The sequence below is a fragment of the Lissotriton helveticus genome, chromosome 7 (genome assembly GCF_964261635.1).
Source record: "Lissotriton helveticus chromosome 7, aLisHel1.1, whole genome shotgun sequence".
NCBI classification, from domain to species: Eukaryota; Metazoa; Chordata; class Amphibia; order Caudata; family Salamandridae; genus Lissotriton; species Lissotriton helveticus.
Window position 1 is genome coordinate 1,015,498,364 of NC_136068.1, and position 27,741 is coordinate 1,015,526,104.

The window sequence follows — 27,741 nt, forward strand, 5'->3', positions numbered from 1 at the left end:
GGGAGTCACAAGCAAATGCAATCGTATCTGTCAGGGGGTGCTGGCCACATGCAAGTTCCTGCTCTGAGCTGCAGATGTGCTACCACCTGATAGTGCAAAAGGACCTTTCATCCCTACAGTAACTTCACCATCTGCATGCATACAGGAGATGTACAGAGGCCTGTTGTGGGTGTGGTGGGATGTCTACGACCCTGGGAATCTTGGATGGTATGCCCAGCACGAGGCATATGAGCAGCCCCACTGTGTGTTACGTTGCCACAAAGCTGCTCATCCCTCCGACGAGCCCCTTCACTTGTGTGCGCTGCACTCCTACATGTCCCCGTCTGTGCGGGCCCGCCCTCCTGGTGCATGCTACATTGCAACATTGACTACTGTGACCCTGGTGGCCACTACATTCCAACACAGAGACACACTTACCGCACTTCCTGCACGAGGCCAGGTCCGAGCCACGCTCTGCTGCCCCTGCCGAATCAGCACACCCCTGCGGTGACCTGACGTACGCCGGACCAGCACACGCTGTTTGAGTATGCAGGGGGGTACGTGCGCAGCAACATGTCCAGGGTCACTGCCAACGCTAAGGTGACATGGTAACGTCGGCTGACGACATCACACTGTGACGTTGCAGAACCAGCGCCCATCATGCTGACACAATGACTACACGGACACACTTGTTCGGATGGTGTAAATTGCTAGGTGCACATGCGCACGGACACATTTATTAGCAGGCACACATACCGAGTGACACCTTTGTTGGATGTGTGTGGGGTGTGTGCACACGAACTGGCAAGGGCTGCCTGGTGCAGTCAGAAATCGACAACAGTGTACATCGTAAAGGACATAGCCATACAACCATAAAGGCCCCATGATTTGTGCTGCACAGAGTTAGTGGCCCCGGATGCACCGCGGCAGACACGGGCCCACCCCCACGGGACGCTGACCTGTGGGAGACTGGGATAGTGTCACAAGTGCAGAGCAGGTTTCCGTATATGTAAAAGGAGCCTGTTGCGGAGTGTCTCGGTGGACAGGGAGGGTGTACCCCAGGGCATGATGCAGAGGGCAGGAGCACGCTGAAACAGTCACTATGTTGGAGATGAATGGAACAGACACATGTCGGGCACCAAGCCCGGACCAACCAAATGAAGATGCAGAAGACTACCAGGCCATAGACTCAGCAGCCACCAAGGTCCAACCAGAAAGTGCCCATGACTGATTGCGCACAGAGTTAGTGGCACCAGTGCCCTTGGTGTTGCCGCCTGCGAAGGCGTGTCCAATGGTGTGGACTCCTCCACATCTTACCCAAGACACAGTTCCACATGTGTGACCTACTGGACCGCAGTGTAGGCCTGAGTCAGCGGTCAGCACAGGGCCACAGACACATAGCGTTGATGATCCCAAGACCACCGACACAGAGGTCATCCAATATATCAGGAGAAGGGGTCCTGAACGTGACCAGCACAGAGTCAGTGGCCCCAGATGCACTGTGGCCGGAACTGGCACACCACCACAGGACGGTGATTTGCGGTGCATTCAGATGGGCCATGCAACCTGAGCGGGTCCTCATCAAAGTCCGAGGTGTATGTGGTGGAGGGTTGCGGGGGAGAGTGGAAGGTGTCCTCCAGGGCATGACGCAGAGGGTGGAGGCTGTCCAGAAGCAGCAAATGGAGGAGTGGAATGTCACGGCATCGTCTTCGCCATGATGTCAGTATCACTGACATGATGGCGACGACAACCCCAAGTCCATGGACTCAGTCGCCACAAGACTCCAACCAGAATGTGTCGTAGGTCTCGGAAAACAGACTTAGTGGCAGCGGGGCTGAAAGGGGATGCAGTCTGCGATGAGGCCTGTACAATGACATCAAGTTAGCCATAAATGAATCAAGGCTGAATTTAAAATTGTGTGTGACCTACTGGAATGCAGTGTAGGCCTGAGGCAGGGGTCAGCACGGGCCATTCACTGACGTAACATGCGACATTTCCGCTTTCTGTCCCACAACCTGTGGGGACATGGTAGCGTCCAATGGCCACTGCACACCATGCGCTAGCAGTTGCTCACCACATGGGCATTTCCGTCGTTTGCACTTTGTGGTCTGTCGCGCACCTCCAGGCCACACCTGGCATTGGGTAGGTTCAAATTCCTTGGTCACTTACCGATCTCACACATGCCTGCTCCATGCCTCTCCTCACATCCTGCTATTGCATGATCATTGTCTCCATGGCATCTGTGGGTCTTCAGGTGTGGCTCTTGGCTGGGCTCCCTTTCATGCTGTGGGTAGTCGTCCTGCTTAGCACCAGCAAAAGGCAGGTGTTAAATCCCTGGTGCTATAGCGGCTTATCGCCTGTTTTGGCATTTCGTTGTGAAAGTGGTGTTGTGGTTTTTTCATGTGTTTTTGCATGGGAACGCCTACTCTGCAACTCATTAGGGTTAGTTGGTGGTGTCCACCGTGGGGATAAATTTTGGGGCAGTTGACGCGGAAATACTGCCGATGTCCGCGGTTTGCACCAGCTTGTGAATGAGGTGTTCAATCTATCTCCACTGTTGGTGCAGTAAGGTGGGGTTAAATCGGAGTTCCGTCCTTGTGAATATCCCCCTAAGTGAGAATGTGTGTGTGAGAGAATGTGTGTGAGAGTGTATGTGTGTTATGCATGCAAGTGTCCTGATGGTCTGGCATACTGGAGGTTCTTCTTACATTATGGACAAGGGCACTAATAGCATATGGATGGGAGGTGTTGTTTATGGCAAACTGCAGGCCCTGACACGCAATAATTGGCTGTGGGGACTCGAACTGTCTAACTGAGAAAGCTGCTAACCCAGTCATACCCAGCAGCAGAGACACAGAACACACACCACCGCACCTGGCCGAAGGGCCTGACATGATGCTCTTCATTCTTAGCATATGGGGTGGATCGATAGCAAAATGTTGGAACTGATATTTGAGGTAACTCTTGTCATAAGATTTCCTGCTCTCATTTTATAGGAGTTGTCAATGGCAAAATGTTGCCCTTTGTATACAGGAGGGAAATTTTAGAGGTACCCCTGACTGTGGCTGAAGTATCCATGGTACATTTCTGGCACTGTCCTATTGAATTTACTCCTTGGCATAAGGGACTTGGCCATGAAAAAATGATGACCTTGGTATCGTGGAAGTAATTTCTGATTTAAGACATTCGAAAAAAATGAGATCTACTCCTAGGAAAGGCCAGGCTTCCCTGGTGCACCATGAAAGTACTGGAATATTTCATGAATGCCCTGTAAGGGTCTGTGATATTTTAGAAATCTGATCTAAAAAAGTTCAACAAATTCTCAGGGGAGGAGTCCCTTAAATCGTCTGCAAGAAATCTGTTAAATTGTTTAGCTTGGTGGAATTTGAGGGAAGTATCGCACTAGCAGATCTTTTTCCTCATATAATGGGTATGAGGTTAGTTCTTACCCCATTTCTGGAAATGATTGTTCTGCCCACTGCTATGAATAGCACTGGCTTTAGGGCAGTCAACCTGGTACAGCCATACCTGGCATTGACTTTGGTTTAAAACTAAAGCACATGGACTTCCTTGTGCATCTGGCCTTATTCAGACAACAATAAAAATGCCAAGATAACTCCGGTAATTAACGTTCTTACTTTGATCGTTCGGAAAGTTGTCTAGTGGCAGTTGTGGCTCATCCTACAGTACCATGGAGGGTTAATGTGCCTGCTGCAAAGAACGTGTACCATGCAGATCACAGAACTGAGTGTGAGTGAACTAAGTAGCTCTATAAAAAAGTGAAGAGAGGCCATGGAGAGATGAGGTGCACTGTTGGAGAGTGGTAGTGAGGGAATTCATGGGCAAGAAGGTTATGGGGGTGGAGAGCCTCAAAAAAAGACTGTCGTAACGGCACCCACCAGCGCTCGAGACAGCCCAGGCTGGGAATATTAGCAGTGTTAGCACACCCCCCAATCAGACTCCCCCACCAGTTCGTATCTAGTCAGTCTAGTTGCACCCCTGCTTACCAGATCTTCTCGTTGTTGTCTGTGGTTTGCACAGGGTTTCATGTGTTTCATTTTCTCATGTGATTTTGCAGGTGGTAAATGTTCTGTGCACAGTAAATGTCATGACTTGCCAGAGGATGTGGTGGGGGGTTTTGGCTTTGAAAGGAAGCCACGTGATGCTGCCTAACTGTCTGGTTGCATGCTAGAGGTTGCCTCGGAAGCACCCACGCTGCCTTCCTCCCTCCGCCCTCCTCCTCCCTACCTGAACCTCTCCCCCACCTCTGTCGTCTGCATAGAAAGACTTCTCTGGGACTGATGGGCTTGGTTCTAAGGGAAGAGTGGGCCAGCCCTCACGCACCATGAACAACTGCGTCCTCCTGGAGGAACAGCTCATGAAGAAATCCCAGCAGAAGCGCCGAACGTCGCCCGCCAACTACAAAATGCGCCTCTTCGTGCTCACGCAGTCCAAGCTGACGTACTTCGAGTATCGCGGCGGGGTAGGTGCAGCCCACTTGAGCTAACTGCATGCCACTGTTATTATGGGGCGGGAAAGTGGAGCATGGCTCCCGGTCCCATGGGATACACTGGCTTCTTTATGGGGCCATGCTGTAGTAGAGGGCACAGGAAGCAGGGGGTTCAACCGTGTGGAGGTAGTCACAGAAGGGAGAGGTTCTATGATGCTTCCCCCGGGTCAAAGTTCAGACCAGAGCAGCTCTTCTGGGATCAGACTCCTGACCACTGCGTCTCCTGGGGACAAAGTTCAGACCAGAGCAGCTCTTCTGGGATCAGACTCCCGACCACTGCGTCTCCTGGGGACAAAGTTCTGACCAGTATGGCTCGTCTAGGGGTCAAGCTTATGACCGCAACGCCTCCACTGTTGTCACTGTTCTGCCCCGAGAGGCTTCTCTGGGGTCAAAGTTCTGACCAATGCGGCTCCACTGGGTTCAGATTTCTGACCAGTCTGGCTCCTGTGGGGTCAAAATTCTGACCAGTGCGGATCGTTTGGAAGCAGTGGGTTCTACTCATGGTCATGCAGAACATATATTCAGTTATCTAAGACTCATCTCAGGTATCTTGGTTTGATTACCGTTCTAGGGTTCGTCATGCATTTTACTAGTCCCTTCTGGGGGCAATGGTATAAGGGTGTTTGGGGGTTTCCAGAAAGGTCTCGATTCTCCTCTTAATCATGTGGTACACAAGATTCCGTTTGAGGTTCATGTCCGAAGAGTTACCAGTGGGTGCTTTGGGCACCTTGTATTGGTCAGGCTGTTCTCATAGTCATGTGTACGGAGAGCTCCACCTAGAGGCCATGTTATAGGATAACAGTAGTATTCTTCGAACCTCTGTGTGCGATTCAAGTCTTAGGCGGGCATGCTAAATGTACACAATTTCCTAGACTGGGGTTGTAATTATGGTCGAGTGCTATATTATAGAGCTACTTCTGAAGTGGATCGTATATAAATAACAAGATTCAGCCGGGTCTCATTCTGAGTTTTTTGCCTGCAGGAAATTACATGGGTGCATTAGGATCTAGAGTCTGTAGTGTGGGCACTATCAAGAAAATAGTGAGTCGCTCCCTCAGGGGTGGATTGTTTGGAGATCCCATCGCCCATCAGCCTACCAGGGTTTCCCTGAGGCCCATATGGCCCGTCCTGCCCTGGACACCCCTCACATTCTTACTGGATTTGCTTCAAGATACTGAGAAATGTGCATGTAAGTCTTGTCAGCTGGCCTCTTGCCTTGTAATGCAAGCTCAGAGTGATGCATGTCTGGGGAGGCTTATCTTCGGAGGACGATGTAATGCAGAAGGTGTTTGGTGAATTCTTGCAGTGTAATGACACAGATATTTTCTTTTTCTCTAGAAAAAAAGAACTCTCAAAGGTTCTATCGAGCTTTCACGAATCAAGTGCGTCGAAATTGTGAAAAGTGACCTGATCATTCCCTGCAACTACAAATATCCTTTTCAGGTGAGTGATTCTCCATAGGGGGCACATGTGCATGTACCAGAGGCTCTGCGCCAGGACCTGGACATAGTGCATTAGGTTTTGTAACGTGGGCAATGATCCATTTAGGACCCAGAGTATGTAGTGTGGGCTATATAAATGTATGTGCTGACTCAGCACTCAAAGCCTGTCGGGTGCCAGGCAGTTGTCCTCACAGGGCCACTGGACAAGTCACACATCTAACTACCTCGCGCTGGATATGCGTGGTTAATATCATGGCCACACTTTGGTCATCAGTGGCTTGCAATGTCCAGCCATGAAACATTATGGTTAATCCAGGAACATAAAATCAGACCAAGGACACTGGGTTCCCTACTCAGTCCATGACCAAGCATGCCATAAAGGCGGAGTTTTTGTCTTTAGAAACTTATGTGACCTTTTGCTGCAGTTATGCATGTACCGCGTGTATATTTAATTCTTATTCTATGCTCCTTCTTCATGGTGTGTCTTAGTGCGATGCCTGAGGGTGACGGCGTTCTCCGGTGACAACCTTTGTGGGGACGTGTCTTTTGAAAAGTTGAACCTGACGTGTTTCGGCTGATCCATAGAGCGGATGCTCCGGCTGGGCGAGCCTTGAATGGAGAAGCTTCTCCATTTAACTACCGTGTATACATTTGAGCCCAGAACGCAGTGGGGTAAAGGCAGGTACCAGGGCAGCGTGTATTTTAAGCTGGCTTGAATTTAGAGAGAGAGAGAGGGAGGGAGCAGGCAGTGAGTTAAAGTGGCACAAAGAGAGGGGCAGTGACGGGACAACAGGAGACAGAAAATGACAAAGAGCTCGAGAGACATATAGAAAAAGTGATGTAAAGATAGACCGATACATTTATGGATTGGTAGTGTCTCTGCATTTCCCTGTATCTTTCCCTGACTTTCTCTGTCTCTGTAATAATAATAATACCAGTATTTGTAAAGTGCACAGCTACCTCCGAAGTGGTGTCCCGGCGCTGGGGGCCCTCGGGAACATTAAGCAAGCTATTGCCCAGAGTCACATGGTGCTCGGCTGACCTGCTGCCAGTGATCGAACTGTGAGCCTCAGATTCCAGCGTCAGTCGCCCTGGCCGCTGCGCCACACCTCTTCTCTCTGTGTTGTCTTTCTCTCTTCATGTCTCTCTTTTTCTATCCTTATCTCCCTTCCCATCTTTCTTTGTCTCTCACTGTCTTTGAGTTCACTGTCTCTCCTATCTTTCTTTATCTCTCTTCTGTCACCTTCTTTCTGTGTCTCTCTGTATTTACCTCTTTCGACCTGCCTTTCTCTGCTTCTCGCTATCTCTCCTTGGCTTTCTCTGACACTCCCTTTTTTCCCTCTTTCTATGTGTTTCTCTCCCTCACATCCCACATGGTACTTTGCCTTATCCTTCTTCGCTCATTCTCTCCCTATTTTTCCATTCTTGTCTTTCTCTTTCTTTCACTACAATCTCTCTCCGCCCCTTCATGTCTCTCTCTCCGTTTTTAGGTCTCACCTATCAGACAGCTCATGTGCTGACTGTTACGAGGTATATTGTGGGCCTTCCAAGAACATACATGGTTTGGAGCCCGTCCATTACTTACCATTGGTTGGCTTCTCATGCTGTCACTCTCATTTGCCTTGTTCTTATTTGTGTCCCACGGTGTCAGTCTTGTGTTTGTCCCTCCCATGGAGCTTAGCCTCTTTGTCATCTATTCTGATTGGCTGGCTTCTATGCTTTCACAGCTTGCTTTTCAAGTGGTGGTGGACGTTTTGGGGTGGTGGTGGAGGTGGTGGTGGTGGAGGTGGTGGTGGATGAGGTGGTGGACGTGGTGGTGTTGGTAGTGGTGGAGGTGGTGGTGGTGGACGTGGTGGTGGAGGTGGACATGGTGGTGGCAGTGGACATGGTGGTGGTGGACATAGTGGTGGGTGTGGTGGTGGACGTGGTGGTGGTGGAGGTGGTGATGGAGGTGTTGGTGGACTTGGTGGTGGTGATGGACGTGGTGGTGGACCCGGTGGTGGTGATGGACGTGGTGGACATGGTGGATGTGGTCATGGTAGTGGACGTGGTGGTGGTGGATGTGGTGGACGTGCATGTGGTGGTGGTGTTGGACATGGTGGTGGTGGGGGACGTGGTGGTGGTGGACGTGGTGGTGGTGGATGTGGTGGTGGTGGTGGACGTGGTGGTGGTGGACGTGGTGGTGGTGGACGTGGTGGAGGTGGACGTGATGGTAGACATGTTGGTGGTGGTGGACGTGGACGTGGTGGTGGTGGTGGACGTGGTGGTGGACATAGTGGTGGTGGTGGACGTGGTGGGGTGGTGGATGACTATTGGTTAGGAGGGTGCTGGCAGAATGCTGAAGGAGAGGAGGATCTCAAAGGGGGCGCATGGGAGAGCAGAAAGAGGCCGAATATTAGAAACAAAAAACTGAGAGTAGATAGAACACGAAACAGATTTAACGGGGTGGTCCCTTCTTATAGCGCATGTGAATGTTCCTTAGCACCCTGTTTTTAGTAAACAGGGGGACCATGGGTAGATGAATTAATTAATCACGCATGATGATCGCGTGCGGAAGCTGGTGTTACAACATTTAGTAATCTAAATGTCAACAAATTAGGTACAAGGCTACATCTCACGGAAGGGGCAGGAAGACCACTGCTTTCACTTTTCAAGCACTCGCACTCGTGCTTGTGGTGGCATCCACCTTGCGGGAGTGAGCAGCGGCGTGGCCACATTAATTACAAACAGCGCTCCGCTGCTCACTCCTGCAAGGTGGATGCTGCCACAAGCACAAGTGCAAGTGCTTGAAAAGTGAAGACCGATTGCTAAAGGCCCTCTCCTAGGTAGCGCATGCGCGCTGTCTAGGCGAGACCTAAACAATAACACAGAGATGGAAGGAATGCTTCAAATAATCTCAGCCACTGGTGATCTCTCTGGGTCATATTGCAGACCATAAATGATTGCCCAAAATGCTACTCAAGACACAGATGTACCATATGTAAATGAGTTTTGGTTCTTCTCAATAAGAACAGTCCAACCTGAACTTCAAGGCATGGTCCCCTCTAGAAGGGAACAAACGGAGCCTTAGACTGGTTTTGACCAACTCAGGTCTGTTCAGTAAGGCATAGATTGAGTCTTGTAACACAGTGAGCACGCGGTCCACATCTAGGCATATCCATCACACTTTCTGGGTCTAGTGCAAAAACAAGGTAATGGAAGGAATGCTTGAATTAATCTCAGCAACTGCCAATCACTTGGGGCCACATTCCAGACCTTCCTTTTTCACCCATGATGAAACTCCATACAAAGATCTGCCATATGCAAATCACTTTTTGTCCTGCTCAGATAGGAACAGTCCAGTCTGAACTGTAAGATCAGATCCCACTAGACAGGAACACAAGCAAACCCAGACCGGTTTCAATCTACTAAGCTCATCAATCATGTACAGCTTGAGTCCTGTGGTGCAGTAAGTACAAGACCTATGTCTAGGGCATCTACTGTAAAAACAGCAAGGTGATGAAAGGAATTCTTGAATTAATCTCAGTCAATGGCGATCGCTCAGGCCTCATTCCAGATCATCGTTTTTCACCCACTTTGCCACTCCAGACAGAGACCTGCCATATGCATTCTTAAGGGGGAAGGGGCGTGCGCCTCTGAGCCTTCCCGTATCCTGGGGTCCCCACAAACAACAAGTTGGGGGCCACGGGGTGAGCCTTAGGGTTCCCGTGGCCCCAGCCAGCCCCCGCATGCTGCAGGAGCCGGCATTGCTCCCACCCAGAGGAACCAGCTGTTTATGCTTGCTCCCTCCGGGGGCGGGAGCTATATCTGTTTCCCTACCTGCAGGGAAACAGAAATTTGCTCCCACCCGTTGGAATTATTATAAAATCCCCAGCTGGCTGGGAGCAGGCTCTGCCCTGCCCATGCTGCTGCAGGCAGGGAAGGCATCTTTGCTCCCAACCAATGGCACATTTAAAAATGCTCCTGCCAGGCAGGAGCAAACATATGTTTCCCTGCGCACGCCAGTGTGGTCAGGGAAACTACTCTATCCTGGGGGTGGCTTCTCCAGGACAGAGTAATTGAGCCGGCTCTGGAGAATGTTGGTCCCCTGGGCCTTGTGAGGCTCAGGGAGGGGGGCCACATGGCCCTCTCCCTTTTTTATGAAATATGGCCCCCGGGGGATGGGTTCCTCTGGGCCTTTAAAGGCCCAGGGAGCCTAGTCATATGTGTCCTTTCCCCTTCATTAGAACTTGGCCATGGGGGATGGGGTCCCTGGGGCCGCACGCTCCCCTCCCCTGAAAGTAAGAACCTGGCCAGGGGTCCCGGGGGCCTTTAACGGCTTAGGGAGGCGGGCTAGGTGTGTCTTGAGAGTTTGTTTAAAGGTTGGCCCTGGTGGAAGGGTTCCTGGGGGTTAGAATTGTCTCAGGTTGGGGGGGTCCTATGCACGCCCTCTTCCAAAATATATATATTTTTTAATGCGAGGATGCCATTTTCTTTTTTAATTTTGTTTGCCGCGATCCAGTAGGATCGTGGCAAAAACATGTTGAAATATACATATAACTTTGGAGCTTAATATGTCCAGAATTACGGAACGGATTTGTGGTTGGTTGGCAGAATGACTTTAACATAAATCTGTATCCACTGATGGGATCTTTCTTCTCTTCCTTAGGTTGTTCATGATAATTATCTGCTGTATGTGTTTGCACCGGATAGAAACAGTCGTCAGCGCTGGGTTCTCAGGCTTAAAGAAGGTAAAAGAATAGAACTTGTCTCCTGTCCTTATCATATTATGTATTTTCTGCAGACAGGCTCAATGTTCAGTGAGAGATCTTTGTGTGGTCTAACCACAGACCCTACAAGAGTGCAGTGTGCATTGAAACAGCGAGTTGCAGAAGGTCAGCCAGAAGTCTGCATCTCATTAGAGCACACAATTCTAGTACCTTGACAAAACACTGTATGATCACCAGTTACAGAATAGAAGAGGTTGTTCCAAGCCATGATTGAGGTGACTTGACAGAGCTGGGTTGTTCTGAATGCCAATTCTGGATTGACAAGGGGGAGGGACGTCTGGTTGTCAATGGCAATCTTAATGCACATTTGTAGGAAATCCCTGCGGAACATTTAGAACAAAGAAATACCTTTGAGTGTTACTTAACAAAATACTATTGAGCATAGTAATAATATATGCTCTGTTATTGCAACTATTGGCCATGGTAAATGAGTACGCATAATCCAGGAACCCGTCAAAGCCATTGCCCGGGGGTACCCTCAGTAAGTAAACGCACATTAATAAGCTTGGCTGACTGGAATTGTCTGTAAGATTTAATAATCATATCTCCTGTGGTGGATTGTGATGCCTCTATTGACAGTTAGAACAGTGTCAAAGATGTATGGCCAATGGCCAGTTATCTTTGACCTCAGGAAAAATTACCTTAAGTAGGTCTGATACCATCAGAGAGGAACATGTACATGTACAACAAAACTGCTTTATTAAAAAATTTGTCACAGACATGGTGGTCTGCTGACCCCAACAGGCCACCAGCCCTGTGATTTTCACGATTATCAATGGGTCGCAAACCGAGACCTGCCTCATGAATATTAATGAGGCAGGTCTCTTGCGACCTATTTGAGAATCATAAGCAGTGTCTCAGACACTGTAGTACATTTCATTTTACGAGTCGCAAATTGCGACTCGCAAAATGGAATGGTCGTATATCTGGCCCATAGAATATAGTTAGAATTTAGTGGAAATCGTGTAATGGTGCAAGAATTACCATACCTTACAGTATCTTTACATTCCTTGTGAGGTATTACTGATGTGGTTTACCCAAATACAATGTAATGAGGTCAAAAAGTATCAGTAAATCAGTGGCATAAATTTGCCGTTAGAAATAGAAACATGATCTCTCGCGCCATTTGAGTGATCCCACTGAAAGTATGTCTAAAATGAGTGGTGAACTGGAAATAGTTTATGCACAGCTGTGTTAGGGGGACGAAAATAAGGAAAACAATGTGATGCCTAATCTGGCAGAAATGTGGCAAAAGCTCAGGATTTATATTCTCTTGAAAGATTTGTTGAAATCCAGACAACTACAGTGCCCAACTCAGTGTAGAGTATCTAAGAAATGAATTGTTACAGAGAGAACTTGTGGAACTTACATGTGTATGGAAGGGTGCATGCACGCCTAATATTGGGTGTGAAATTGTAGTATTGAATACTTGGAGACGGTGGGACATGAACTCTATCAGTGCCTCCAACATACCACATTCCCTCTATCACCTGGTGGGCCCTGGAGCCATGCCCTCACTCCCCTATTCCTGCACAAGCGAGTTGGTGCCCTTTTCGGAATCTAACCTGAGTGATATCTTTGCCACCTTCTAGAAATCCTCTCCTCCCTGAGAGATGGGTATGGCTAACGTCCTCACCCTTTCATCCCAGCTTGGACACTAGACATCACAAGCCTAATCAATAACCCTCATCAAATGGTGTCATACCCCGGCTTTTAAACATGAAATACCAATCTACCGCAGCTGCAGGTGGTGAGCATCAGCAGTGTTGGACTAGCCTGTCAGCCCGTCGGAATGGGCCAGTGTGCGGGAGCAACAGGAGCAGCCCACACACTGATCCTTTCAAGGTGGCACCTTTGGCAGGGCCAGACTACACGCAGGCCAGTCCAGCACTGGGCATCGGACTTATTTTCGGATCTAGGACTTATTTTTCATCATCAGTCTTTGACCCATAGCAATAGAAGGACAGCAAAGGGAGATAGACGGAGGAAGGGAAATATAAGAAAACAATGACAAAGGCAGAAAAGCAGGGATGAAAAAGAAGGAATGAGATGAAGAGAATAGTTTGGTTGAACAAAGAGGTGGAATTGGGAATATTCCAGCCTTGGAATTCTCCAACCCTGGCATTGGGCAGCAGTGGGATCCTAAGAAAAGGTTTGCTGGGCGGGCCCCTGTACCTATTATTATTGTTGTTTTTATTGTTGTTGTTGTTATTATTATTATTATTATTTTTATCATCATCATTATTATTATTATCTTATTTCACAAACAAAGTATTGATCGTGCAGGTTAAACCTTGCTTTGGGGGAAGTCAGGAACCTTTGTCAAGGACAAGGTTTCCCATTTGAGGCGTAAAACTTTGCCCACCCCTGATAGTTATGCAACTCTCAGGATGACAAGCGCATAATCAACGTTTACATAGAAAGAAGGGTTGTGTAGTGACAAATCCCCTGGAACAACTGTTTCCTTTTGTTGATTTACATCTTTTAGGTTATGGTTTTCCAAAATATCCAGTATATGTGGCTGCTGACCCATGGAATACACCTGTTGCAGGTGTATACAGACTAACCGCGTGGGAGAAGAAAGGGGGGTCACTGTGCCCCGCAGGGATTGGAGTCGCTTCTGTTTTGAGCCCCTCACCCCTTCAGGGTGCTCTCATGCAGCCTAAGGCCAATGAACATCTGTGAGATGTGGGAGACACAGGTGCCCCTCTTCACATTCCGCAGGGGGCTCCATCATCTTGCCTTATGCCACTGTCTGTGCCTCACAAACACTTTATGTGAAGTTCTTTCGCTTTAAACATTTATTATTTTTAAATCTATTGACCTCTGTACTCTGTATTTCGATCATTATAATATTTGATAAAGGCAAACAACATATATTTGCTGTATTTCAGCTTAAAAATCTAATCTCAGCTTGCTTCGAAGGGGTTCATGTTTTCGACGTAAGAGAGCGATGTAAGCAATGGCGGCTGGTGATCTTTCTGAGTGATGGGTGTAATACCTCACCTGAATTTCTGAAGCTTAGTGAGCAAAGCGAGTGAACCCAGATTCTTCTAGAAAGTCTCGAGGGTTTCTTTCCTGTCAAGAAATCGACATTTCTTGTTCAGCTATAGAGTATAAAAGAGTACTGGTTACATTTTCAAGTATAATGAAGCCTTTTACTCCTGAGATGTTCCCTCCATTTTTTCAAACTGGTCATTGGGTCAATAATGACCTCCAGTACTCAAGAGCCAGCAGTTTGTCATGGGTGCTGCTTCATGTGATGGGTGCCGTTCTAATACCAAGAATTAACTTCAATATTCCAGTGCCAGAACTTTGCCATTTATACTGTTCATATTCAATGGGTGAAACATATGTCAACAAATACCTCTAGTAATTGGGTGGTTTCTGTATAGGTTCGGAGCACCAAAATTCCTTAAAAAGGTACGACTGAAGGTTTTAAAGACAACACTTAATCTTTGGTGCAAGGTGAAGAAAATGCTCAGCATAGGATATTATTCCGACTTCTCACCAATATGAGATTGCCCCTGCACCCCAGAATGAATGAAGGATGGGTAGTGTCTTCCACTAAGAAGGGCAGGGATTGTCACCTGGGGAGACCTGATAACAATGCAAGGGATTCTACCCTGGGAGGCCCTGAGAACCAAAGTTGGAGATTGTCTATCCAGGTTTAAATATGTGCAGCTATCTTCCTGGCTCGCACCCTCGAAACAGGAGACTGGGGGGGACTCGGAATTTGAGTCTTCTCGCCAGGACATAAGACTTAAAAGAAAGGACGTTGCTGTATGGTACTGGAGACTCTTGAAGAGGAAGATAAGACACTGAAATCATTGCATATGGTGTGGGGAGATACCTTACAGGGGGTAGACTTACAATCAATCTGGTGTGACTCTAAAATTATTATATTTTATAGTTCAGCCATCAAACTTAAAACTAAACCACTTTTTTTTTTTACTATAAACAGATTATATTGGACACCACCACAAATTGCTAAGTTCGCTCCTTTACCCACCCCCAGGTGTAGAAGGTGTGGATTTCTAAAAGTCAATGATGATCATATTTTCTTTTCGTGCCCTATGATTAAAGTGTTCTGGAGTGACATTGAGAATATCCTAAAGGACATTTTAGGAGTAACAATAGCTCTTAACTCATTATTAGTCCTGGTGGGAGTCGATAGGACCACATGCAACTTAATGATCAGGGAGCAGAGGGGTCTCCTGTTCTATTTGATACTTGTAGCGAGGTGGGACATTTGTAAACGGTGGATGGATCCATCACCTCCGAAGGTTGCAGGCTGGGTCAATGTGGTAAACTGAGCCTGGCGAATGGACTTGAAATGTAATACAGAAATATCAGCCGGAATATGGGCAGACTTCTTCAGATGGAGTGGAGGTTAGGAAAGAACCCCATACAGAACAAAGAGCTCCGATGATTACACCAAGGCACTGCCCCAGGTGAAGTCCCCACTTGGGCATTTCAGTGCGGAGAGGCCAAATGCATTTGCAATGGAGCCTGAGGCAGACAGATAGAGCAGGCTAAGATTTGTAGACGCTACAGTGATATCAGGCCCCCAAAAAATATTTGAAAAAAACAAACAATTACCTAGTATCTAAAGGCCAACAGTTTGTCATACGTGCCCCATATACCAAGAATTACTTTCAGTATGACAGCGCTTGGATCTTCCCAGGAGTGCTTCCATAAGCCAAAAAGTCTCTCCAGAAAGTGAAGAATCACCTTCAGTATGCCAGGGACGGTGAAAGACCCCCAATCATAACTCACTCTGTTGTGATGGGAATCTACCCTGCATGGTGTATGGGCATGTATCCCTATCCTGAGTGACCAGCTGTGCGTGTATCTGGTATCCTAGCTTTTATTTTTTGCCCTGGCATCACCCTGACCTAGAGTGGGCAGAGGTCTAGGTCTGTCCCTGACTATGCAATGTCGAGGGCCTGCAATGTTACCTGTATAATATCACCGAACATACCCTCTGAGTGGACAGAGGACTACTGTCCCTGCATGGGATTTAGGTCATAAGGCAGTGGTGGCAGCTTGCTGTGTTTTGGGATCTCACAGAGATGACTAGACCTTTTTATCTGAATCAGTGAGTGTTGTCTAATGCCCCCTCCTGCTGATTATGTGTCGTGTGTGCACATGTTTAGTATGCATGCAGCAGATGTGCAGTAGTAGGACTCTATTTGTGTTGAGTCTCAGTACTAATACCAGTGGGATCCATTTTGGATGCTCCAGGTTTACCATGACACAAGGTGGACTATGAGAATAGGGTTTCCAGACATTAGAAGTGTATTGCTTGCATTCCTGTGGCTGGAGGGTGGTGATGTAGGCACTAAAATGAGGAGAACGGACACAGGGGTACCTTTAGAAATTCCACTAAGACTTTGGAAGCAAGGGGCTGCTGATTAGGTCTTCCTGAGTACTGCCATTTCATTAATGGTAGGGATAATGCATGAGCCGCAGGTTCTGTTGTGCAAGGTGGGGACGTTCCTAGGTCAGTCCATCCCTTTTGTCTGTCCCTGATCACTACTTCAGAGAGACTTATGGCAGCCAGGTGCAGAAACCTCACACTTCATTGTCCCCAATTCATGGGTGCTCCGGTTTGAATCCGCACAACTCCGTAGCAATTGATATCAATTTGGTGTTCTGTTGGTGGTATGGGGAGGTGAGAGGTAAGGATATAGGATGCCAACTCTCTACAGACAATCTCCCCAACAAAAGGTAACCTTGAGATAGTATCCTACTGGGGTCTAAAGATAAAAAATACCTGGAAACACCAACATATCCCAATGCTAGCATCAGGTATGTGAAGAGTGGACCAAGTAGGTGAGATCAGCGACATGTTGCCCTTGAGAATGTGTAACTACACGGACATGTCCCGCACTCCTTCCTTATATACCATAGTGCCTTAAAATTAGAGGGACCCAAGAAGGTAACCTTTCATAAACAAAGGCACTGTTGTCCTTTTTGTATGCCTTATACCTCCCCAGAGCTACCTGCTAAAGCACTGCTTTACACAAAGACTATGTCTAGAGAGTAGCCTTAGATGGCCACTCAAATCCAAACCAGTTCTGAAGATTGGGGCAGTGGGTTCACATCACCAATCTAGAAAACATGCATAAAAGTGAGATCCAAACCACTGTACCTTGTTCCATTTACAAGTTTTCCATGACCAAGGAAGGGAGTGCTCCACAGAATACTCAGACTCCTGTGTGACAAGGTCTGCATGGCAGCCAGTCTACCCTTAAATCTTGGCTACATGCCTTAATGAAGTCTTGCCCACCTCGATCTATTCAAATCAGAGCGGCTTTCTGCATGGTAGGCAAACACATGATAATGTTGGGGCAGTGATCCATCTGGTGGCGAAGGCTTTCATGAAGGGTACACCTGCCACCCTTCTTTATTTAGACGCAGAGAAGGCTTTCGTCCGGCTGGGTTGGTCCTCCTCCACTTAATTCATAAGCAATTGGTGTTTGGATCTCATATTTTGAATTTGATCTTTTCTAATGATTTTAACCCCACAGCGAAAGTTGGCCGTAATGGTTGCAAGTCTGGTGCATTTGGGCTGCAGAGGAGCACCAGGCAAGAATGTCCTCTCTTGCACTTGTTTGCCTTCTTTACAGCACCCTTGCTACCCCTATCTGGAAATCAAAGCCATTGTGGACATCAACTTTGGCTCCACATGAAAAATTCAAGATGGCGATCGGAACAGTCGCATAACCGCCTCGCTCCGTGATTTCTTCCTCCCCGCCACCTATCCTGTATTTCATCCTGTTCGGGGTGTTCCGAATTTGGTCACCAAGGAAGAGCCTTCACTTACCATCCTTGTCCGGGGCTCTGGCGTGCAGTCATTTCGGCGTTCTGCCCTTGTTGCCTTGCTGGCCTTCCCGGCCCTGACGCCGGGGCCTCGAGTGCTGTGCTTGCCCGGAGATGTTCGGAGTACTGGCGGTCCGGAACCGGTGGAGAGACCCGATGCTGGGAGCCTGAGAGCCGCGGGCCGGAAGCCCTGGAGCGGACCCACCCCCGCGGGTGGGCCACCCCGTATGTCCGATTGCCTGCCGGCCCGAAGAAGAGAAGCCGCGCTGTCCGGCACCCCTCAAGTGGGTAGCCCACTCCTGTTGCTTGTCCCGCCCGGGGTCCGGTGCTGGGCTCCCCCCGAGTGTTGTGGGGAGCACACCCGTTCTTCTGGTGACTCTCCTTTCTCCGCCGAGCGCCATCCGCCGCGGATCGGTTGTGTGCCCTGGGGCCGCCGGTGCTCCTGGTGGACTTGGAGGCGCCCACGATGATGGCGGCGGGCGCTGTGCTTAAGATGGCGGATGGCCCCTCGGAGAGTCTTTCTCCTGGAGACAGGGAAGTTGCTGCATTTGTTCTCTCCAGCCCTCGTTTGATTCGGGCGGCCCCTACTCGGAGTGCTGTCTTGTCTGCCCTGGCTGCTCTGGGGATCGACCTGTCCTTGAAATGCCGAGACTTGGAGTCGCGGATCTCCGCCATGGCTGCTCCGCCATTTTGTGACGCGGTGTCGTCTTCCCGAATTGTAATGGTTGAAACTTCTCCGGCTGCTGTGCTGGGATCTCCAGCTGGGTGTTTGATTCTATGGGATCATGTGGACCCGGTGCCGATGCTGCAGTGTTTCCTACATCCTGATTTCTCTGCTTCTTGCTGGACAGCCCAGATATTGTGCTTGGCCACGTGGATCGTTGAGGTACTTTTGCATTCTGACTGCTGCCGAGTTCTCCAGGTTGCTTCTTGTTGGCCGGGACGGTGTTTTGCGGAGATCCCACTGGCCTTCCTGGACTGGTATGGACCCACTGTATCATTCTGCTTTTCGGCCGTGGCGGGGTCTGGAAGCTCGACTCTTCATAAAAGTGGACAGGGGTGATTGTGCCGGAGTACCTGTGGGACCCTTTTAAATGGCATCTCCAGGCCTCATTATTTTGGTTTGTTCTTGTTTTTCATCCTTGTGTGGGCTTTTTTCAATGTCCTTTTCGACCTCAATTGGTGATCCGTTGTTGCGGGTGGGGTAGTATTCCGTGTTTCGATCGCTGGCTCCTCTCCTCTCCTGTCCTTCTTTTTCCTCTCCTTCTCTCTCTCTCTTTCTTCTTTCTCTTTCTTTGTTATTATTCCCTTTCTCTTTCTTCTATATTTCGGGTGACTCTGGGCGACAGGCACGCTGTTTAGTGGGGTAGGCCGTAGCCATTACAGTGATGTAGGGTGGGGGGGGTGTTTGTTATTTTAGTTTGTTTTATTCTATGGTCCCTTTTTGCTTTTTCAGGGGGTGGGCTATGTCCCTTTGTTTTCACTCCTTTGTTTCGTACGTGTCCGCACTTTCTCCTTTTCCGGGGCGGGAAGGCTGTACATGTGGCGTCCACGTTATTTGTTTGCTGACATTTGTCCTTTATTTTTGAACCTTTGCTGGGCGTGGGATGTCTTTGGGCTTCGCCCTACTAGGGTTATTTGATTGCGTGGGGGGCTGTCTCCCTCCCGCCCCCCCCCTCGTTTTCTGTATATGTTGCGTGACGCCCGGTAGATATGGTTGCTGCCTCCTCTATAAAATGTAAAATGAAACCTTTTTTATCCTGGCGCTGACTGTTTCACGTCTTTATTTCATGTCTATCCTGTATTCATTCTATTGTACGCATTGATGTTGCCTTTTTTTGACTCTCCTGCTTTTGCGGCCGGCCCCTGTGGTTGTAGGCCTGCGCTTGTACTTCTACGTGTCTTTCAATAAAGGTTTTTAAAAAAAAAAAAAAAAAAAAAAAAGATTTGGCTCCAGAAAGCTCACCCTATATGCTGATGCCATACTTCTTATGCTCGACACCGGAAAGAGTCCTTCACTGCTAATTACACCTCTCCGATAGCCACCATAAGAGGAAACCTGGAAGCCTAGGGGGAAATTGATAATCTCAGGATGGGAAGGATGAACACTATTTAGATGAATATCCTCCTGAGGATTTTATACATATTTCATGCCCTCCCTAAATGGGATGATATGTTCTACTTAAACCACATCCAAAAGCTCCTCTCACGGTTTATATAGAGAAATAAAAAACTTACATTTCCCTACAAACTTCTTAATGAAGCCAAAAGTGATTGTGGGCTTGCCCTCCCTAGTATCTCCCACTATTATGCTCAACCCAACTGAGAATAGCTGTGGAACGGTCCATGGCGGAATCAGACAAAAATGAATTCATGTGGACCCCGCAATAGTGTACAAGCTCCCCTGAAATTTAATACGGGTCAAAAAGTAATATAGGCCTCCCATTGCCTACTTGAGCACTCTAGTTAGTACCCCCTTGGAGGTGTAGGATAGATTTGTGGATGCCTGCGAACTGACGACATCCCCCCCACCGTACAACTCTATCCACTTCAGTGGTGCATTTACCCCTGCTCTAGTGGGGCTCTACTTACAGCAATGGAGGAGTCGGGGATACAGAATGATTTCTGACGTATCGCGTTTCCTCACTCAAAACCTTTGAGCAATGGAAGGATGAGTGATCCAATGTCTTACTCTGAACAGGAGAGTCTTTGATATGCACAAATAAGACATTGGATCACTCACACCTGCATCCAACACGTAGCCACTAGATAGTGAATATCTTTTGAGATCCTTTCCCCCTGGAGGTAGCATTTCTAACTCCATTGGGTATTTTTCAAAGAGGGGAAATCACAACATTGGGGTCATAATGGGGAGTGGTACTTGTGATAATTTGTTCACATTTGTACTATTTCCAGTACTGTATGTCCTAAATGTCTCTGTAGTAGGACCCAGGCTTGTGTCCCACTTTCAGTATCCCTGTGCGTTGAATCCTAAAATACTGACTTTAAATTAAACATTGGATCTCTGTCCGGCTGGACAAGTTTTTTCCAATACAGCAATGATTGGGTCTGTATTTTGTTTTCCCCTGTCCATTTTTTCTTTTACTAGGGACAACTGTTGTGTTAGTATAAATCAAACCCCAAGGTCCGTAACCGACTTTAATTGGGTTACCCTTGTTGTTAAAACACTAGTGGGTTGCAACACTCATTGTGCCACCCACAAAAGTAGCACTGTGAACATGTCCCCAAGCTGGCCACTATAGCCTGGCTGTGCAGTTTTAAAATATGCCTTTGCCAGACCAATATGATTCCCTTTTAACACCTATAGGTCACCCCTGAGGTAGGCCTTAAAAGCTCACAGGGCAGGCTGCATGGTATTTAAAATTAGGCATACATTTTAAATTTAAATATTTTACACAATAGTATTTTGGGTCCAATGTGGCAATGAAATGTATGCAATTTAAGTCAGAATCCTATGAGCTGGGGGAGAACATTGGGGGGCTTCTCGCAAAACACATTCAGCAGAAGGAAGTGACCAACAGAATTTTAAAGATTAAAGATCAGGTAGGGCAGGGGGGGGGTGCTAGTGAGCCTGGTTGCAAGATAGCTGCCACTCTTCAGGTTGGATGGGCTATACAGCATAAATCCGGCAAGTCAGACAGGCATCGTAACCCCAAAACAAAGGTGACAGATGCACAACTGCTGTGGAACAGGCCGATCGGGTCTGGGACATGCCAGGACCCGTATAACGGCGAGGAGGCGAGCGGAGTGGGACTGTCCAGCACCTCGAGGTGTGTCCACATTGAGCCCCTGCCTCCTCCCAGTCCACGATCGGTGACTGGGGGACAAGGGGACCCAAGTGGAAGCCAGGTACCACGCAGCAGCAGGGTCCGCGACTGTGGAGCCTCGTGGAACGAGCTGAGGCGGGCTGAGCAACGCGTGGGCTTGCGGGGCTTGGATGACTGTGGAGACTAAAACGGCCTCCCCGGCCTGGGCTGCCTACAGCCAAGTAGCCAGGTAGTCTGGGTGAGACCTGTGTGTTCGACCTGGAGCCCGATAGAAAGACGGCGGAGGCGGAGTTGGAAGCCCCGAAACAGCTGGGCCGGGGCCGCAACAGTGCAGGAGAAGATGACGTAGCTTATGTACCCTTCTCCGGGGCCACGTGAGAACTGTCGCGCAATAACCACTCCACGCCATTAGCTTAGCGTAAAAGGCCATTTTTTAGGACAGGTATGACAACCAAATTCAACATAACCTCCATAACATTTAACAATCCCCCCAACATCATGACTTCCAAACATCATCCATTCACATACTTCAATACTCACTCCCAATTCACACCACGACCTCTTCACGTATACCATTCACTTCCCCTTTCACTTTCATACTCCTCCAGCATCTTCATCCATCGCACTCCCGTCTACCACACCCCCATCCTGTACCTGTAACCCCCTCCCCGGAAGGGTGATTCTGCCCGTCATGGACTCCCCACCCCTCCCAAATCATGCACACCCCCCCCTTGTGTCAACCCGTCCTAAACTGGCACGCTGAACACTTTTAGCAAAAAACACCCCCTTTACTCCACTCCTGAAACTTGTAGGGTGAGAGGGTGGACAAAAACTAACCTATTCCCTGTGGCACTGGGGACAGGAAGAGGAAGAGTAACCTCCCCAAACCCACCCCCTTACACCCACCCCCTAACCTAAATCCCGCCTGCCTGTCCCTGTCTTGCGCAAACACCCCAGGGGAACACTGGTCTGTCGACCTCACTTCCCCCGGGGGCTGCATCGCGCAATAACCACTCAACCCTATTAGCTTAGCGTAAAAGGCCAGATCCTGCAAGGTATGAACTCAGTCCAAACAATACAGGCGCCAGCCAGATTGCTCCTCATTGCCTCCAAGTCCTGCTGCATCAGATGTAACAAAGACACTCCTGACTGCTTTACTAAGTCATTTTCCCCCGGTGGATGACAATCATGTCCGGGCAGCCCAGCTGAGACACCTTCTTCGTCAGCCACGGCAACAACTCGCCCCATCGCATCCCGCTCTTACCCCACCAATGGACCTCGTGATAACTGCTCCGCAGGCCCAGGCTACGACCATAGACCTGTCTGTCCGCATACTTTGAAGCCCAATGCACAAAGGAGTGTCCAACAATCCAGGTAACCGTCTTGGTCCCCGGTCCCCGAACGCAACCTACGAAGAGAAAGAGATTAATACCCAACAAAACAAAATTCTGCCAAACAACCGCCGCAGCCCCGTCTAAACCCCCTCGCAGTCTCCCACACCTTTGCGCACATAGCGTTCGCAGCAGTGAGACCTCCAACGTCCAATCCTTCTAATCTCCTCCCATGACCATCCCAAACCCGCTGCCGCCGTAGCCGCCCCAATCCGAAAGGAGTGCGTGCCAAAGCGCGCCGGGTCCCTGGCAACCCTCCGCAAGGCCATGCGCAAAACCGCCAACAACTGCAAGGCCGTCAAACGCCTCTGGGAAGCATGTATGAAAATCTCCCCCACCGACCTCTGCACCCGGCCAACAAACTCCCTTCATTCACGCACCGGGCACACATCCGCACTTCCACTCTCCTTCAGCCACACCCACTTGCCCCGACCAGATTGGTCCGTCTTCGAACGCCCCAACCATATACCCAAACGGGCCCCATCCACTCGCACATCCTCAAACAATCGTCCCGGAGCCCCTCCCACTCCCAACAATTCCAACACCCGAAACGCTCCAAAAAACATCCACACCATGCACAAACGGAACAACGTCACCTCACCTCCATAATGACAACAATGCGGTAGCTCACCCAGCAAAACCACCAACAGTTCGAACGTGATCGCCTCCCGCTGCAACTCCCTCCCTCCCCCTCCGCTCTCACGCGTCCTTAACCTTTCAACATCCGACCCAACAGATCCGCCCTGGCCGGATCAAAACCCAAGTAAACCATGCTGTAAAAAGAGATGCCAGCCAGCTTGCCAGCTATCGTAGTCTGCGACAGTCCCCTGTCCATGCACTCCAGCACAAAATGCACTACCCCCTGCTCACAGGCACTCTTGGGCATATTCCACACATCCCTGCTCCGTCCCATAAAGGCGCCAAACTCAGACCATGCCAACCGGTACGAGCGTCTAGTGGATTCCGCTATAGATATTTCCAACAAACCCACTACTCTCACTCCCCCCAGGCCCAGATACCCTCCGGCACCTTGGTCTTGTAAGCCTCTGGTCCCGGCGCCAGCCTCCTGAAACGCTGCCACTGCGAACGAGATAACGCATCCGCAATTTCATTACTCGCCCCAGGCACATGTTGCGCGCGGAACAGCACATTAAAACGCAACCACAGCAGCATGAAACTTCACAGCAAGCGCAACACTCGCAGGTCTTTCGCTTTCTGATTGTTCACAAGGTCCACCACTGTCATGTTGTCAACGTGGAAGAAAACAGACCTGTTCTGAAACTCAGGCCCCCACACCAGCAAAGCCACCAACAAGGGAAAAAACTCAAGAAAAGCAATGCTCCTGCCCTGCCGCAGCCAATGAGCCGGCCACTGTTCCGCACATCAACGCCCGTCCCAAAAGACTCCGAAACCTGCTGCACCCGCCGCATCGGAATAAAGCTGTACTTGACAAACCATCTTGTCCTGTGCAAAATCCAGTGACACACCGTTGAAGTCTTCCAAGAACACCAGCAAGACCCGCAAGTCCAACCGGACTCCCATCGTGACCCTGACCCTGTGGTGAGGGAGTACCGCCCCCGACATGGCCATGCCGAGGCGCCTGCAAAACGTCCTTCCTGCCCTCACCACCCTGCAAGCAAAATTCAGTAAACCAAGAAGGCGCTGAACAGACCTCAAATCAATCTTGCGAGCACCGAGCACCTGATTCAGAACCACCTGCATCTCCGCCACCTTTTGCACCGGCAACCGCGCCTGCCATGCCACTGAATCCAACTCAATGCCCAAAAATGTCAAACAACAACTAGGACCCGCAGTCTTCTCAGGTGCCAACGGCACCCCAAGCTCCTGAGCCAACAACTGGAACTGTCCCAGAGCCACACCGCACTCTCCCGTCAGACCGTTCCCGACAAACAGAAAGTCATCCAAGTAGTGTGACACCAGCCGGTGCCCACTCCTCTCCACGTAGGCCCACTGCAAAAAGGAACTGAAGGTTTCAAACAACGCACAGGAAATCGCACAACCCATTGGCAGCACCATGTCCACAAAAATGGCCCCATCAAACTGCATTCCCAACAAGGAGAAATCCGCCGGGTGAATGGGGAGAAGGCGAAAGGCCGACTTGATATCGGATTTAGCCAATTCCGCCCCCTGTCCACACGCCCTCGCAAAACCAATGGCATCATCCACCGACGTATACAACACCCTGGAATCTTCCTCCGCAATGAAATTGTTCACTGAACTCCCCTCCGGCCAAGACAAATGGTGAATCAGTCTGAACTCCCCTTGCTCCTTCTTGGGAACCACCCCCAAAGGCGAGATGATAAGGTCGGACATCGGCCACGCATCAAACGGGCCCGCAATCCTGCCTTCCAACACTTCCTTCTGCAATTTGCACGCCACCACCCCCAGCAATTCCTTAGCGGAGCGCAAGTTCTCAGCCCAACGCCTCTCCCAAGGACCCTGATAACCAATCTGAAATCCTTCAACAAAACCCCAGTGCAGCCTTAGCGCAGCCTCTCTATCAGGATACCGAGAGAGCCATGGACCCATAGCCTCTACCTTAACCGGAGTAGGGGCCCTTTGGCCCAGCTTGTCCCCTGCCTTTAGTAATCTTCCAATGCTCGGAGGGAGTGGCAAGCGTAAGGCATTGCGTGACCGGGTGACGTCCCCCACACTTGGAGCACTCGTATTTAAACTTACAGGGATGTCGCGTGCAGAAACCTTTGTTAAAGTTCCAGCAAGCCCCAGTGTTCCCGGGCTTGTACTGCTGCCCGGCTGCCCCTGTCCATGTCCCCTGACTCCCTGACCCCCCGGAAGTTCCTTGACCACCTGCCCAGACTGGGCGGGACGCGACTGAAACGGCCGATATGCTACCGGGAGGCCACTGGCAGTATGAGTAGATGCCGCTGCCTGTGTAGAGGACATCCATTGCACCAGAGCTCCTGATCAATGTCCCCCCACGGCTTTTCCGGATTGACACTAATCCTTGCCCTTTACATCCTCCTCATAGCTCAACCACGCGAATCCCCCAAAATGCAACTGCGCCTTCCTGATCACATCCATATATTTAAATAATGCTATTGCCCTGTCCGCATGTCTCTCACAATAGATACTCGCATAAATCAAGAACGCCGAAGTCCAATTCTCCATAGTAACAGGCACCCTCGGCCGCCTGGTCAACTCCCATTCCTCCTCCTTCGAACCCTCTTTCGCCTGAATCTCCCTGTGTAACAGTTTGAAAACGTCCACATACTCATGCTTCCAAATCTTGGCCCTTGTCTTTTCTGACAAATGTGACCCCCATGGTATCGCCAAACCCATATACGGTAATTTGTTCCTCAATTTGTCCACACTGTCTTCCTTCCCCCCTTGTTTCTCCGTCTTGTCTGTCTGCACACTGGCCGTCACGACCTGCTTCTTACCATCCTTCGGCACAGGCCCAGTCCCCCCCAAAGGCCCCACATCCCACACAGAGCCCTCCCCCACACCCACCGACCGGCAGGCCTTCTTGCGCCCCCCTCTAGTACCTTCGTCCCATGCGTCCCACCAGGCGCCCTCACCTGTTAAAGTCGTTGGAGCTCCCCGCTCCATCCTTCGACTGTCTGCCGGCTTCTGACTCCCCTTGACAGCCCGACCAGCACCGTCCTGTACCACCTGGAAAACACCAAATTTGCCTGTTGCCGCTCTGCCCCTTGCCCAACTCTCATCGTCACGCTCCTCGCCCTCTTCAAACTCCTCATCCTCATCCTCATAATCCAACTGCTCCTCATCCACTTCAACTACCACAGCTCTCTGCACCTCACTCACCACTCTTTTTGCACCTTTCCCTTTCACTCCTGGCACAAACTCACACTCCAACATCGCTGCTGCCTGCTCTCGCAATGGAGGGCAGGCCACCGCGGACCCCCCTGCTGCTTCGTTCCGGCGTTTGGAGGCCGTTTTGCGCCCCGCTGGCCTACCCCTGCCTCTGCCAGCGCCCGGGAGGGCCAAAGTGCCACCAGGTCTCTGCGCCGTCAAAGCAGTCCCTGCCCCCTCTACCCAGACCCACTCCCACTTGGTCCCAGGGGTTCCCCTGCTGACACTTGCCCTGCGCACAGGTGCCAGGGCCCCTTTGCCCCCTTGCACCCCACCCGGCTTCGCCTCCCTGACCGCACATAAGCGCTGCCACGTGTGGTCAGACTCCTCAATGATGCGCCGTTGGTCGCGAAACCTCTCCTCTGTCATGAGTTCCCACCTCTCATACCATGAACTCTGCCCAGTGTACTCCCCCAGCGACCCTTTCCCCCGCGGGGGGGCTGCGAGGCCCCCTTTTGGGAGCTCCCCCCTGCTGGTGCTGCACCAACTTCAATGGGCCCTTCCTTTTGGACTCCTGTGCCCTCACTATGCCTTTCCTCCCCATGGAGAGGTCAACTGGCAGCTCAGCTGGCGGGGGCCCCCTTTCCTCCCCAGACTCCCCCTCCGACAGCAATAGGGTGAATTCATCCCCCGCCTCCCCTTCAGAACCATCCTCCCCCCCACTGGCCTCACTGCTCTCCTCCAGCTCCTCTAAACCACTGCCCAGTCCACCAACCACCGACTCGCCATGGGCCGGGCTGCCTATATGCATCACCGGTGGCCCATGGGTCAAGCTGTTGTCCCCCCCCCATCCACAACGTATAACTCCCCCCCGGGCCCACAGACACCTCTACAAACCATGCGGGGAGGCTCTGACGCGCTTAGGGGGCTCATGTTGTTTCTTGCCCCGACCCCGCCCCGACATACCAGCACGAGCCGGTGGCGGCTCATCTTTGCACGCCGCCACCGCTGCTGCCACCCCTGCTGAAGCGGACCTAGGCGTTCGGGTCATTCCGACCCATGTCCCACTCCCAATTCCACAAAAACGCTACCTGTCCCTAAATACCCCGCTACTCCTCACAAAAACTAACCTATTCCCTGTGGCACTGGGGACAGGAAGAGGAAGAACTTCCTCCCCTGTCCCCTGTCCCCTTAAGTAACCTCCCCAAACCCACCCCCTAACCTAAATCCCTCCTGCCT

General features: G+C 50.1%; 1 protein-coding gene across 1 annotated transcript in view; it reads left to right on the top strand.

The window, feature by feature from the left end:
* The first annotated feature begins 4,158 nt into the window (after window positions 1–4,158).
* Window positions 4,159–27,741, top strand: part of ITK (IL2 inducible T cell kinase) — a 385,858-nt gene continuing 362,275 nt past the window's right edge. The window contains exons 1-3 of the mRNA XM_078653711.1: window positions 4,159–4,462; window positions 5,828–5,932; window positions 10,580–10,661. Coding sequence (XP_078509837.1) covers window positions 4,325–4,462; window positions 5,828–5,932; window positions 10,580–10,661 — 325 coding nt within the window. The 5' untranslated portion in view covers window positions 4,159–4,324. The remainder of the gene's footprint in view (window positions 4,463–5,827; window positions 5,933–10,579; window positions 10,662–27,741) is intronic.